The following is a 16,230-nucleotide window of genomic DNA, read 5'->3' on the forward strand; positions in this document are numbered from 1 at the left end:
TTTGTATTCTAACTGGTAATTGGTATTCTAACTGATTTGGTAATTAGTACTTGGTTGGCTCAATTGGTATTCTAACTGGTCATTTGTAATTATTACTCTAATTAGTAATTGGTTTAGTAACTGTATGGATTTATTATTCGTTATAATTATCATTATATTATATTTTCCACATTGCAGATAGGAACCAAATGCCCCATGCACAGATTTCGATCCATTGCTGATGGTACGACAGGAAATCAAATTAAAAAAGAGAGGCAGCTGGAGAAATAATTTAATATTTGGAAATTATTTTCATAAAGAAAATAAATTAACGTACTTAGGGAGGGCTGGGCCACAAAACAATGGGGTGACCACTAGGATGAAACACTGAAGGAATAGAATCATGCGACAGAAAAGATCTCATTAATTTAAAAACAATCATTAGTAGACAAAAAAGAAAGTGATTTTGGTTTTATTTAATTGCCCCATTTAAACATAATGAAGAGGAGGAAAGTAGAGATTATGGGACAGTAAACATTTCCCTTGAACTACTTAACCTTGTTTGGCTTCTAGTACTAAATATACTGCAGCTATAAAGAGAGACGGGGGGAAAGGGAAACTCTAGCAGGATTTATCAAAAAAGCACAAGGCAAAATTATATCCAACACTATAGCACAAGTAGTGCTGACAGAGACAAGGAAGTTCTAAGTTGAATTGGCAAATGCTGCCAATGTTATTTCCATGGTGACTAGCTATCATTAGCATCTCCATACAAAGACTGGTTTGATATATACTAATAATAGTTAGCACTTAACATAGGGCTTTCCATCCATTGGCCCCACAGCACTTTATAAGGCAGGTAAAGCATTACCATCCCCAGTTCAGAGATGGGGAAGGGAGAGAGAGAGAGAGGCGAAGTGACAAGGCCAAGGTCACACATGTAGTACATGCTATATATTTATGAAGGAAGGGAAAATCACCAGATACTGGTTTTTTTCCCCCAGAAATACATGGACGCTTTTTAAAGTTTAGGGCCTTGATTCTGTTACTTGGTGTGTATTTGCAGGGCCATGCAGAGCCCCACTGATTTCAATGGGGTTCTGCCCATATGAAATAAATTGCTGAATCAGGGCCTAGTTTGGTTGATCCTGCAGTCTGTACTTATGTGTGTAGCTCCATTGGATTCAATCCAGTAGGAAGTAAAAGAACGTGAAAAATGGAGCACTCAGAGAAATTGGAAAAACAGACCCAAAAAAACCAACAGAGAGAAGAATATGGACAGAGATGCAATTTCTGCAAACCCAATGGTTGGACTGCCCACCTGGGAAAGCATTAAATGAGCGAAGAGGATAAAGACTGATTAAAATGAAAAACACGACTTAAGGGGAAAAAGAAGTGCAACTTGATAACTGGGATGAAAGAGGTCACAGGCAGAGAACAGTGAATGGAACTTACAGGCATATTTTTCCCCGCCCACTTTATCCACCAACTCCCATCCCATGGCCAAAAGCAGAGAGAAAGAATAAAGAAAGCAAAGCAAATTCCTGTTTTTCTAAATTTAAATATCCTCTTCGTACGACAGCTATTGTTAGCTGATTCAATGCTCTTGGCTCCTTCTAAGGCTCTAACTGAGGTGTCTGAGTGGAAGTGCAAGTCCCACGTCTATGTGCAATAGGGCGACGACAGAAGTTCCTGTCAAAATTAACTAGGTAGCAGCACAAAGAACACCAGGAAAAAAGCTTGGTACCATCACCAACAGCCACTCCTGGGAGCCAGCCACAAACTCACCTCTGCTAGCACTGTTATTAATCATTTGTGTCACAGTGGAACGTAGAGCACCAGCCCAAGCGCAGGGCTGCATTGCGGCAGGCACTGTATACAAACACATGGTAGGAGTCCTTCCCTCTTCCCCTAAGCAAAGAACAGTGAGTGCATAGTGGTGCTGCCACAAGACTGCAGCAGGGACTGAATTGTGACTCAGAGTCTCATAAGTTGGTCCCTTGTTATCTTCTCCCACCAGGGACGTAACTTGTGCCAGCCCTTTGTCCTGGCATAACTTAGTTCCCAGATGTACTGGCTCAGACATGCGTTGGAGGGCATGAAGTCAAGATTCTGCCCACTCCCTGCTTATCCACTACCCACCAGCTGCCCCCGCTGTGCTGTGAGCTGAAAGCAGGTAGCCCCTGCTCAGAAGTATAGGCGTGCCTTCTGTGTCCCCATTCCCACAGAAAGGGCACACCAACTGGCTCATGATTGAGCCCAGACCCAACAAACCTCTCCTCAGGACACTGTTCCACTCACAGCTTTGTTCACATGAACCTTCAGACATTAGAAGTTGCAAACAAAGGTGCCATTAATCAGGGATATGTCCGACTATGAGAGGACACACTCATGCAGGCATCCAAATTATCGCCCTCTCTGTTCAATGTATAAACTCCAGAGGATACCCATTAGCCTGGCCCTGGTGTCCCCCCCGCAATGCAATGCTATACCCGTGTTACTGTGTCCCCACTGTTTCTGCGCTCGTCCATGTGTGTCTGAGAGCATAACCCATGGTTCTTTGTGCTGAGATTCTCTAGGCTTCTTTCCCAGTAACTTGTGGGAGAATTTTTCTGGCCTGTGGGAAGTCACTGGAGGGCTACCAGCACCTGAGCGATTTAGGCTGCATCCTCATCGCAAAGTGGGTGGGTTCTAGCTCCAGTTAAAACGGAGCCAAACACTACCCCCAACGCTCAGCTGGGTTAGCTAGCCTGGGCTTAAAGAACCTCCAAACACAGGCCACAGGTCTTTGTGTGCAGACAGTAGTGGGCTTTGGGCTAAAACCTGAGTAAGAGTCCAGATTAACTCTGCAGTGAAGACATGCCCTGGATAATCAAGAGGATTAGTGATGAGACATGGGCTGTGCTCCCTTCCCTGCTGCCCCTATGCATGGAATTCCCTGCATGAACTAATCCTTTAGGCCATTACCCTCTCCTTCCTCAAAACACAAGCCTGCCACAAGCCCATGAGAAGTCAGTCAGACCCTGACAGCCAGATGGAGGGGCAGCTGGAAAAAGTAGATATTTAGTTTGATTATATGTAGTTTTAAAAAAATCAAATGTGTACATGTATATAAATCACTGCAACAACTGTATATACTTGCTTGTAGCCTCTGTCCACCTCCCATTGTTATCACCATCTATTTGGAGTATGGTAGGACCCACAACGCCCAATCAAGGATCAGGGCCCCATTGTGCAAGGCACTGTACAAACAACAAGGAAGACTGTCCCTGCCCAGGGAGCTCCCAACATACATGTCAGGCAGGACACAACAGATAGATGAAACAGACAAATCAGGTGAACGGATTTGAAGGATGAGGTTACAAGAAAGCAGAGCTGAGGAGAAGAGCAGAAATCACAGCTTGCTACTTGTCTAACCAAAGCCAGGGAGGAGTGATTTACAGGCATATATATGTATATTTTAAACAGTGAGGATGATGAAGCATTGGAAAACACTTCCACAGGAAGTGGTGGATTCTCCACCTCTTGAAGTCTTCAGATCAAGACCGGATGTCTTGCTGAAAGACATGCTTTAGCCAAACACAGGTTTGGGGCTCGCTACAGGCCTGACTGGAAGAAATTCTATGGCTTGTGTCCAAGCAGATGATCTGATGGTCCCCTCTGGCCTCAAAAATCTATGAAGGCTGGCAAAAGCAGGTTTTACGTGAGGGTTTAAATGGAGAATATGATGGCTCCCTTAGCAACTTCAATGGAGAACTTTCTCCAGACTTGGGAGAGGGCACTGGAGAAAGTGCTGAGGTTTTTGAGGACCAGGGGACAGGTGGCCCATCAAGGTTGGACCACTGGCAGAGCGAAGGCAGGAGCTGATAGTTAAGTGTGATAATAGAACGAACAGATAGCGGGAGGCTCACTTTGCATCTGGGTTCTACTGTAATATCAATATTTAATTACTAATAACAGTCTTTTGCACAGATGTTTGGGTGTTTTTATTTCATTTCTCTCACCTTAGTTTGCCTAAACAGATATTGTAGGTGAAATCCTGGCCCCACAGATGTCAGTGGCAAGACCCCTAGGGACTTCCGTGTGGTCTGGACTTCACCCATCTCTGAGTAGCTACTCCTAAACATGGCCTTTTGGTATTTTTAAAGGGAGAAATCCAAGTCAAAAGAAAGTCACTCACCAACAGCACTGATCCCTGATCCCACTGAGGACCTCAAAAGCAGCACAGTCCAGCAGATAAAGCACTGGAGTCAGAATCAGAAATCTTAAATTCTATTCCCAGCCCTGCCACTGACCTGCTGTGTGACCCTGGGCATGTCCCTTCACCTCTCAGACAGATTCGATAATGACAAAAGATCCCTTCTGCACTCAAAATTGATGAACGTCATCAGTGGGAAATGATGGCACACAGCACCTTGCAGGAGGTGCTTGAATGCTCACAGGATTGGGTCCATAAAGGGCAGCTTGTTGCAATAAATTTCTGTCTGTGTGTCACCCTACAGACACCATCACACAAAACACTGAGTGTTGCTTAATACAATCAGAGCAGTGGGTGTACATTGGAGACTGGAAAATGAGCAGAGACAGACACAGGCTCCAAACCTACATAGGAGTGGGAGGGTCCAAGTGTGATAACCCCAGCCTCCCAAAAAAGTTATAGATCAATTTTTTTTTAAAAATGTCTCTTTAAATACTTAGAGACTATACAGACCTGTTTAGCCTTCCTGTCAGTATCTAAACAAGAATCTTAACAATGTTATCACTTTTTAAAACACATCTATGCTTCAGTTCCTACTCCATATAATTGGCAGGTAACCAGTTAATAAATTTCTTCGCCAGACTGTTGAATAGACTGGCCTATGGTCAAAAGTGATGTCACGCCGATTCAATGTGCTATAATTGGAAAAACCTGGGTAAAGCAACCACATGTATTTTAATAAATAAAGATCACATTAGCAGTCTCCTGCTTTATTCACCATTGTGTCTACCTTGTTCAGTAGCAAAGTGGGATTTTCTGTTGCCGTTTCTTCAGTGATTTCTACTTAGAATTTGATGCCAATTTCCAGATGTGTTTCAAGCCAGGAAGTCAGCAATCAGGCTGGATAAAGCCTGTGGGATTAGCTGCACATCATCATCTGACACACACATCCTTCCTGTACCTCTCTTTCAAAATGGGGCACGCCCCTTGCACCCCCCCCCCAAAAAAAAACTCCATGCAGAGAAAAAGGGTTATTTTATTCTTTGATTTTTTAATTTATTTTTGTGATTGAATTTCTTCAAAAAAAAACAAAAAACTGTCCACCAAAGCCCCTGAGACACCATTTTAAGGATCTTTACGATGGAATGTTTATACAACAGAGATCTTGATTTAATGGTAGCAGGTTCCCTCTCTGTGAAAGGGCTCACGAGAGGCTCCCCTCCTCTTATAGCCAGCTGCAGCGCTGACTAACAAATGTCACTTTTCCCTGTCCTGTTACAGGAAGCCCAGGGGATAAAAAGCCTTCAAAGAATACACCCTTCGAAGAAAAGGGAGAACAAACGTTTTTTCCGGGTTTTGCAAAGCTAGTTTCAAAATACGAAAACAAAGGGATGTGACACCAGGGATGTGGTTTATCTGAAGAATAACTCCAAAGAGAATTATCCTAACAGTAATACATTTGGAAATAACAATAGGAGAATATATTGTGTTTATGGAGCACCTCAGCTGCACACCTAAAAGCACTTTCAACCCTACCACTAATGTCTCACAGCATCTCTTATGAAGTGAAACCTCATTTTACAGATGGGGAAAAGCCACAGGCCTTGGTCCACCCTAGCACTGTAGGGTCCTATCCACAGAGAGGTTAAGTGACTTGCTCAAGGTCACACAGCAAAGTTGGCGGCAGAACCAACTCCCAGTCTGAAGGTCACACTGCTAGCCTACGCTGGGTTTAATGATATAATTTGCAGTCACAGCCAAAGAGAACACAAGAACAAAGAGAACGCATTTTCTTTTAAACGAGCATTAGACATTTAAAAATTGCAAAGCAACAATCATTTTTAGGTAAACTGCAATTCTTTTCATCTCAAAAAAGGAACAAAGCATGACAGAATTAACACCAGATCTCTCCTCCAACACCTCGCCCACACACTCGAACCCTTTTTATTTACTCCCTCAGTAGTTCTGTTTTCATAGAATACCTGAAAGCAATTGCCAAAACAGGAAAACAGGCGCCTATTTGAAGGGAGTATTTGGGAGTAACCCTCCACAAAAATTACTAGAGATAGGCTAGGAAAATAAAAGTAGGGCATTAACAGCGGCCTTATCTTCTTTTTCCATGACTCTAATGTTCTATGCATAAAGGCCAAAAGGCTTTGCATATTGTTCTGAAGAAGTGATCACGTATGCTGCAGTAGTCTTCTATCTTTATCGTTTATTTTTTGTGGGTAGCAAATAGAGATGACTATTGAAATGTATGATCCCAGAGAAGTAAATATTCAAATACAAAGGCACAAAGACAAAAAAGAAAATGGTGTTCAGTGCAGACAAAAATAAGAATACTGTAACAAACACAAGTCCTTATTAGGGGGTCAAAGGGCATCAGGACTTTCTGGTGCTGAGGCGTGTATATTGGACTCAGTAAAAATAATACAGTGTCCAGCTAGCAAGACACTATGGCTATTTTTCATTCCCTAGCACAATAAGGCTCTCCACTTTAAGCAAGCCCCATATTTTATTGAAGCAGATGTTCATAGAAGGACCATGGAATCCAAATTTTCAGAAATAACTAGTGATTTTGGGTGCCCAACCTGAGATGCCTTAAAGGGGCCTGATTTTCAGAAAGTTCTAGTCACTTCTGGAGATTGAGGCTCTGGTGACTGTACCATGGAGCAGCTATAGAAAGCCCTGTAGTTACCAGAGAAAATGGAAGAGTGACATCGCTAGTCACACTTTGCAGAGCACTGGACTCAGTTGCATAGGAAAACTCATATACCTCCCACCATTATCTTCCCAGTCATTCATATCTAGGTAAGGAGCTTGACACAGGTCAGTTGATATTCTTACTGGTTCTCCTTCACTGCATTATTTCTCTTGGTCCTGGTTGTTAGTGCTCTTTCAGCGACATCTGAAATACACAGAGACACTTTCTGCCATCTCACATTACATCTCATCTTTAATTTGCTGCCCACTGTCACCCCCAGGATCTTGCAGCATTACTGATTACCTGGTATTACTATCCTCAGTGGGGTCTGCAACATCTCACTACTTAGTAACCTGTCGGCTAAGTCATTATGATAACCCACTGTGATAATTCTCTGCCTACATTTCTTACCCTGATAAGGTGAAGTAATGAATGGTTAACTGTTCTTGGGCTGCAGTTCACATCATTGTGAGCAGGGGTCAGACTGTAGCACTGTGGGGATGGGCAGGGCTATTTGCTGACTCACCCTGGCAACCAGACCAGATGAGGTTTCTTCAGCTCCAGCTCAGGGCTACAAAAGCCTGAGAGATTCTCTAAGGAAGAGTGAGCTAGAAAAACAGAGAAAGGAAGTCCAGCTGAGAAAACCCCTATTCTACAAGTACAGTCCTGCCTCAGAAGTCTAAAAATAAGGGCAAACCACAGGAAAGGAGTGAGTTTTTGGACAATATCCTGATTGTGTATGTGTGTCTGGGGATGAGTTTAGGGTGCGGGAGGAAAAGCCAGGGGACTCTGTCCAAGCAGAACCAAATAAAGACACGAGTTTAAGTATTGCTTAGGACTTATGCCTATTTTTCCTACATAAAGATACAAAGAAACATAGCCGGAGCATCAGATGAACTATTGGTGAGGTTGACAATAAATAACAATAATAATAAATAATAATAATTAGGGCTGTCCATTAATCACAGTTCACTCACAGGATTAACTCAAAAAAACTAATCGTGATTAATCGCAGTTTTAATCGCACTGTTAAACCATAGAATACCAATTGAACTGTATTAAATATTTTGGATGTTTTTCTTCATTTTCATATAGATTGTATTCTGTGTTGTAAGTGAAATCAAAAAGTGTCCAAAAACAGAACAATGTAAAACTTTGTGCCTACAAGTCCACTCAGTCCTCCTTCTTGTTCAGCCAATTGCTCAGACAAACAAGTTTGTTTACATTTGCTGCCCTCTTCTTAGAATCATAGACGATTAGGGTTGGAAGAGACCTCACGAGGTCATCTAGTCCAACCCCATGCTCAAAGCTGAACCAACCCCAACTCAATCATCCCAGCCAGGGCTTTGGCAAGCTGGGCCTTAAAAACCTCTAAGGATGGAGATACCACCACTTCCCTAGGTAGCCCATTCCAGTGCTTTTCCACCCTCCCAGTGAAATAGTTTTTCCTAATTTCCAACCTAGACCTCTCCCACTGCAACTTGAGGCCATTACTCCTTGTTCTGTCATCTAGCGCCACTGAGAACAGCCGAGCTCCATCCTCTTTGGAACTCCCCTTCAGGTAGTTGAAGGCTGCTATCAAATCTGCCCTCACTCTTCTCTTCTGCAGACTAAATAAGCCCAGCTCCCTCAGCCTCGCCTCATAAGTCATGTGCCCCAGGCCCCTGATAATTTTCGTTGCCCTCCGCTGGACTCTCTCCAATTCGTCCACATCCTTTCAGTTTTGGGGGCCCCAAAACTGGATGCAAGACTCCAGATGTGGCCTTACCAGTGCCAAATAGAGGGCAATAATCACTTCCCTCGAGCTGCTGGCAACACTCCTACTTTTCTATCCAGCATTGCAAGGTATTTACATGACAGATATGCTGAACATTCGTTTGCCCCTTTGTGCTTCGGCCACCATTTCAAAGGACATGCTTCCATGCTGATGACGCTCATTAAAAAAAATAAAATAATTAAATTTATGACTGAACTCCTTGGGGGAGGATTGTATGTCCCCTGCTCTGTTTTACCCACATTCTGCCATATATTTCATGTTATAGCAGTCTCGGATGATGACCCAGCACATGTGGTTCATTTTACGAACACTTTCACTGTAGATTTGACAAAATGCAAAGAAGATACCAATGTGAGATTTCGAAAGATAGCTACAGCACTCGACCCAAGTTTTAAGAATCTCAAGTGCCTTCCAAAATCTGATCGGGATGGGGTGTGGAGCGGAGCATGCTTTCAGAAGTCTTGAAAGAGCAACACGCCAATGCGGAAACTACAGAACCCAAACCACCAAAAAAAGAAAATCAACCTTCTGCGGGTGGTATCTGACTCAGATAATGAAAATGAACATGTATCTTCCACACTGCTTTGGATTGTTATCGAGTAGAACCCGTCACCAGCATGGATGTATGTGCCCTGGAATGGTGGTTGAAGCATGAAGGGACACATGAATCTTTAGCACATCTGGCACGTAAATATCTTGCGACGCCAGCTACAACAGTGCCATGAGAACACCTGTTCTCACGTTCAGGTGACATTGTAAACAAGAAGCGGGCAGCATTATCTCCTGAAAATGTAAACAAACATGTTTGTCTGAGCGATTGGCTGAACAAGAAGTAGTACTGAGTGGACTGCAGGCTCTAAAATTTTCCACTGTTTTATTTTTGAATGCAGTTTATTTTGTACATAATTCTACATTCGTAAATTCAACTTTCCTGATAAAGAGATTACACTACAGTACTTGTATTAGCTGAATTGCAAAATACTATTTCTCTTGTTTTTTACAGTGCAAATACTTGTAATCAAAAATAAATATTAAGTGAGCAGTGTACACTTTGTATTCTGTGTTGTAATTGAAATCAATATATTTGAAAATGTAGAAAGCATCCAAAAATATTTAAATAAATGGTATTCTATTATTGTTTAACAGTGTGGTTAATCATGTGATTAATCATAATTGATTTTTTTAAATCACTTGACAGCCCTAATAATAATAATATATTTTTAAATGTGTGTCCAGGGCATCTCTTATTATTGGATGGGCATTCATGTAGACTATTAAAAATCCAAAGAAAAAAATATATAGCACTTCCATATTTCCAAAGTGCTGTGCAGACAATAACTAGTCCCTTTTGCAAGCCTATGAGATGGAGAAACATCAAAAGTACCACCATCCCCATTTTACAGGTGGGCAAACTGTGGCCCACACAGGCTGAGTGACTTGCCATACGTCATAAAGGTAATAAGCATCAGAGTCAGGATTGAAATCCAGAACAACCTGACTCCCAATCCATGCTCAACTCCTAGACCACTGTTTCTCACAGTGCCTCTCTCCTGCCCTCGGTACCTAGGTTACTGGCCTGTTACATACTCACACTATCCTCATGTGACCAAAGTTAGCTGCCAGCCGCAACAGATCTAAAGCTGATTATATACAAATATTGAAGATGTAACATAAAGATCAAGAAGATGAAGACTGTAAAACACTGATCAAGGGCAGAAGTAGTTCTTGAGACTGGTATTCTGCCCATTGCCAAGGACAATTTATTTGTCTTTAAACCACCACACACTTCCCTTCCCTCAAAGCCAGGCAGTATTAATTTGATTTCTTGCATAGCGATTGCCCAGCTGAATGGGGTCCTTCTATTTGCAGTTACAAAATCATTTATTAATCAACAGAACGTGTGAAAAAGATCAGCTGGGTTTATCAATATTTGTATTTATCATCTGTAAATCATTAGATGTTGCCTTGTAGGAAAGGCTTCATGTAAACCGATACAATCAAGGCTAATTTATCTAGGCCACTTTAAAGGAAGTGCTGGAAATCCAGACAGAGCGGGCTATTCTTTCTAAAGCCCTAGTGCTTACAATCAGGGCTGAGATACCACTCAGAGGCCTTCGGGGGTAGTGCAGGACTTCCCTTTGAATACACTTTTCAGGCAACTAAAAAAAGTCTCATATATAGTTGTTTGTAAATCAAACAAATGAAGCCTTCTCAAAACAAGCATTAAGCCAGAAGTTGGATGGTAGATACAGTCTGCACACTTGGAAGGGAAAGGGAGTTTGGAATGAAGAGCTGGGCCCCCCATCTCCCAACCCTGAGCCACAATCAGCCTTAAGAGACTTTCCTTCACCCTGAAAATTTTCCTCTCCTCAAGTAGGCCACAGATACACTGTAGATTCCATACTGCTAAACTGGGTACCTCCCATCCACCTCCCTTCCTTTCTCCTCTCTCTTTTCTATAAGATAAATTCACGTAAGGAAAACTAATAAAGGAATAAAAAGTTCCAGCTGTAAAGTTGGGCATGTTTTCTCTCTCTCTCTCTATTTCTTATATTCCTCCTTTCATTCTCTCCTTCCAGTTCCATATTCATCCTCCTGCTATAAAGTACGTCTACACTTCAAAAAAAAGATCAGTGTCGGCAAGTATCAGAGCCCAGGTTAACTGACTCAGGCTTGTGCTACAGGGCTAAAAATAGCAGTGTAGACATTGGGGCTTGGGCATGAGCTCAGGCTCTGAAACCCAGCGAGGGGATGGGTCTCAGAGCCTGAGCCTCTCTGGGTATGTCTACACTGCAATTAGACACCCGCAGCTGGCCCGTGACAGCTGACATGGGCTCGCAGGGCTCAGGCTAAGGGGCTGTTTAATTGTGGTGTAGACGTTGCGGCTTAGCCTGCAGACCAAGCACTGGGGCTCTCCCACTTCACGGGGTCCTAGAGCCCATGCTCCACCCGAGCCTAAACATCTACACCACAATTAACCACGGCTTAGCCCAAGCCCCTTAGTCCAAGCCAACTGGCCCGGGCCAGCCTCGGGTGTCTAACTGCAGTGTAGACATAACATACATTGCTATTTTTAACCCAGTAGCATGAGCCCGAGTCAGTTGACCTGGGCTCCGAGACTTGCTACCATGGGTCTTTTTTGCAGTGTAGGCCTACCCATAGTCTCTCTCTCTCTCTCTTACATTGTACCTATTTTTTCCTCTTTATTAAAAAAGGATAGCTAGTTTTAGGCCCAGTTCCCCTCTACTCAAGACAAGTTAATTGAACAGTGAACAACTCTGGAATCCACCTCATGTTTTCTTTAGTTATAAAGCACACTAACTCAATTTTCTGTACCTAGCACAGCACTCCTCGATTTACTTTTCTTTCCGAGCATCAGCTGAGTGATAAAGCAGGTTTAATTTTGCAACACTTACTATGATGAAATAAAACATTGTTTTCCCAGAGTTTGCTTCCTCCAAAGCATCCTAAAATGCTTGCGCTCAGCTCTAAGTCCTGTGCCTGTGACATCAGAACAATGCTTGCTATCAGCGTTGCAAACACAAAATATCTTGATGTGAAATTCTCTCAAACCAGCTGGGCTATAGGTGACATCTTCCCATCCCTGTTCCAGCAGTTTTTTTTTTTTAATGTTGAAATCTAAATTAAGGACAATGAAAAATGGACTTTGTGCATTTATTAAAAAAGAGAGAGAGAGAACACTGTGGTGCATTTGGGAATGGATGGAAATCAAAGATAAAGTGACACCTTCTGTTTATTTGGATAATTGCACTTTTTTTGAGGTCAGTATCACTTAAGCATTCCTGCACTCCTTTCGCTGCAATCCATCACATTATGCAATATGCTTCTATGACTCCTGGCTTAGAGGAAATCACATGGTTAACATTACTCCATACTGTGGGGTTATTATTAAGTGCAGCTATGTCTGTCTCCAACCCTGGACCACAATCAGCATTAAGAGACTTTCCTTATCCCAGAAAATATTCCCCTCCTTAACCAGGCCACCTGTCATCCTGAAAATTTCTTTGCTTTTAAACAGACCAATATTTGCTTGAACATAAGACCAATTTTTACTAAACGTGGTACATTTCATTGTAAAAAGCTACAGAAAAGAGGACTGATATTGAAGTCACAATGAAGTGCCAGAAGTTTTCAATTTCATGCATTTTGGATAGTCTTGCTAATATTTCATCCAGCTCCAAGAGCAACTGCTGATTACAACAACAAAGGGCACATCTAAAAAGAACCGACACAAAATTTTCAAAATTATTCTCCAAATACGTATAAGGTTTTCACATTATAAGTAGAATATTTTCCTGGTGACACTCATTTATTATTTGTTTTATGGTAGCTCATTGGAGCCTCAGTCATGGACTAAGAACCCCTTGTGTTAGGTGCTGTAGAATCAAACACAGAACAAAAAGATATTCTCTGCCCTCAGAGAATTTACAATCTAAGACAAGAGACAGAAGGTGGATATAGACACACACATTGGGGGGTGGGCAGCACAAGGGAAAAAAATGAGACAATATTGCCCATACTGTCTAAACTGTTTGATGTGCTGTCATGCAATTCATTATAGGCTGACGGTTTTATTTTTTAAAGGACATTACAGGCATCAAACTGATAAGAAACACTTAATGTAAATTTGTTATCCTCAATCTTTACGGACACAAATCTTTTAAAAATTGGTTCATTGGACATAGCAGCTCTGTCTGTGCAGGCAATTTTCTATTGTTAGAAAGCTTTCAGAAACTAAGCACTCAATAAAAGATTATAGGCAATACTTTTTAAAGTAGGTACCTAAATTTAGACACCAAAGTTAGGCACCTATGATCCCATTCCTGCAAACATTGGTACTTGTGTTTAGGTATGTATCTTAGGCCTGGTCTACCTCTATCTCAGGCTGCAGCTTATGTCAACCTAATTATGTCAGTGTACAAACTATAGCCTTGTCCTGCCGATGTAAGTGCCTTATTACACTGACATCATAACCCCAACTCCACGACAGCCATAGGGCTTATGTTGGTGTAGTTAGGGTGACACAGTGGCTGTGTAGACACTGCGTTCCTTACATTGGCTGGGAGCAGGGAGCTGTGGGGGAGCAGCTGGGCTCCTGGCAGGGAGGGGTCTCAGCCTCCCCCCCACACTGTCCCTCTTCAGTAGGTGGAAGCACTCCTGGTGAGGATACGCACTTCCAACAGAAGGAGGATTGTGTGGACATCAGCCACTGCAGTAATTACCGCGGTGGCTGTAAGTTGACCTAACATGGGTCGACTTCAGGCTGTACTGTAGAGATGCCCTATGTGGTTGCAGAATAGGGGCTCTGGTTAGGTGCCTAACTTTAGGGATCCACCTCTGGAAGTTTTGGTCCATATTTTTGTCTGGATTTTAAATTCACAAAATCATAAATTAAGAGAAAAACAAAATTTCACACATGTTAAATACTGTTACAACTGTAAATGTGAAGCATTCATGAAGTTTTACCTGGATCTAGGTGCGTGAACGATCCAATGACAAAGTCCAGCGTAGAAACAGCCAGCAGGAAGAGCAGTAACAGTTGGAGCCGGATAATCCATTTAACACCAGCCAGGTTAATTCCAAGCAGACCTAGTAAGACTGCCAGTGAAATGCCTCTAACTGCCCAAGTGCTGCTGAAACCCAGTAAGTTGGAGATGGATTCTGCAAACCCGGTGATGTACATAGCACCTGCAACACACTGAATGACATTTAAACATAAACACCCCCACCCCCAGTGCAAGTACTGGCCAAGATGCCTGAACAGGAGGATGTTGGATGGCTCAGAGGGTTGGAGACAAGATACAGAGCCTTTAACCCTTGCATCCGATGCAGTGAGCTGTAGCTCACAAAAGCTTATGCTCAAATAAATTTGTTCATCTCTAAAGTGCCACAAGTCCTCCTTTTCTTTTTACGGATACAGACTAACACGGCTGCTACTCTGAAACCTTTCACCCTTTAGTTTCAGCCAGCTCAGGATGGTATTGACTGAAGGTTACCATCTGATGGCTGCACCACGGTGGATGCGAGAGGCGTTTGGTGATCTCAGTCGAATCCCTGCAGGACAGGCACCACATCACAATTTGCACCCTTGCTAGTGTAATCCCCCATCCACTCAGGGGGCGTTCTGTCCCCCTCGAGCGGTGGCTAGACCACACACAGAGATTGCTCCAGCCTTCAGTAACAGAGCTGGGCTTTTAGCTCAGGCAATAGAGGCTCCTTGTCCTGGGTTTGATGCCCACAGCCAATGACCCACCCACAGCCTTAGCATAACTTTAGCAGAGAGGCTGAGGATTCCCTGGGCCAAACATTCACATGGAGATGAAACACAAAAATGAGGTATGTTGGCAGGATAGTGAGAGAAAGTTTGGACCTGTTCCATGGGTAAATAGGGGATTTAAGGCTCTGAGACTGTTAATCTACTGCCTTTTACCAACTCTAAAATGCACCCTTTTTTAAAACAACAGAATAAAACTCAATGAATACACAAAGCAATGGTGAGGTCAGGATGAATTTGTCATACTGACACCCCAGAGACACTGTGCATCTCCTGAACTGTGCATTTCTCTGAAGTGAAAGAAAATATGTGTGCCCAACCAAGGCGCAAAATAAGAGCACATCTCTGTAATTTCTTGTTTTCCTTTCTTTCTGTAGAGCACCTGCTTGGAGAATGACTGATTGTTTCCCGCTTCATTGTTTTCAAGGTTTTTAACTCAGTATTTAGTTTGGATTTAAAGTTTGCTGTTCCACCGGTTCCCTGTCTCTTTACTGGAACATAGCCTGCACTTCTGATAAGCATGTATTGTGCAACTCATGTTCCATGAGCTCTGGGGACAGCCGTTTATTTTTCTTGAGGCAGAGAAGGACTTGTGTTCTTCACGGGATGTGTGTGCGTCTGCAGGAATGGCATTCCAAAGCTCAGGGAAGCGTGTGCCGGTTAAGGCCACAATTCATGCCAGAGAGAAAATACAAACCCAAGCAATCCTTTCCCTGCCCAAACCAAAATGGCACTACTGGATTTAAAGAAGAAGGAGGGGGTGGAGGAAGAGAGAGGACTTTTATTCACTGCATAACTCTCTAAACTAAAACTTCTCACCTTCCTATTATATCTGACATTTCAGCAGCAATCCTTTTCAACGTGCAGCTCATACCAAGGGTCACATTTCTAAAGTCAGGCATGGGCAGTTACATGTGAACATCAGTGTGCACCAAACATATGGGTTCAAAAAACCAATGTGTGCACATGCAGGCATTACAAATTGGTGGCCCATATGGGTATTTGAACTGCTGTGGACTTCTGAAGTTCAGGATGAACTTCCTCAGCCAGGGTGAGTGTGCAACTTATGTTGACACAGCACGGGTCTTTGTCCCCTTCTAATGTTCAGGCCATGTATACAGGTTTGAGTCAACCACTATCTCCTGACTAATGGTCCTTGTCCTTTAGTTCAAGCAGTACAGGCTCATGCTTTTAGATCCAGTGGTCCCAGGACAAATTACCCAATCTGGTCAGTTAGTCACAAACAGCACAATCCAAATCCCAGGAAAGTCAAACAA

At 42.7% G+C, this 16,230-nt stretch overlaps 1 protein-coding gene across 5 annotated transcripts in view; it reads right to left on the minus strand.

The window, feature by feature from the left end:
• SLC12A8 (solute carrier family 12 member 8) overlaps positions 1 to 16,230 on the minus strand; it is a 99,279-nt gene that overhangs the window by 59,629 nt on the left and 23,420 nt on the right. For all 5 annotated transcript variants that reach the window (XM_075117752.1, XM_075117753.1, XM_048868895.2 and 2 more), the window contains one exon: positions 14,146 to 14,377. In XM_075117752.1, coding sequence (XP_074973853.1) covers positions 14,146 to 14,377 — 232 coding nt within the window. The remainder of the gene's footprint in view (positions 1 to 14,145; positions 14,378 to 16,230) is intronic.

Source organism: Caretta caretta, chromosome 11 (assembly GCF_965140235.1).
Source record: "Caretta caretta isolate rCarCar2 chromosome 11, rCarCar1.hap1, whole genome shotgun sequence".
In the NCBI taxonomy this organism is placed as follows: domain Eukaryota; kingdom Metazoa; phylum Chordata; order Testudines; family Cheloniidae; genus Caretta; species Caretta caretta.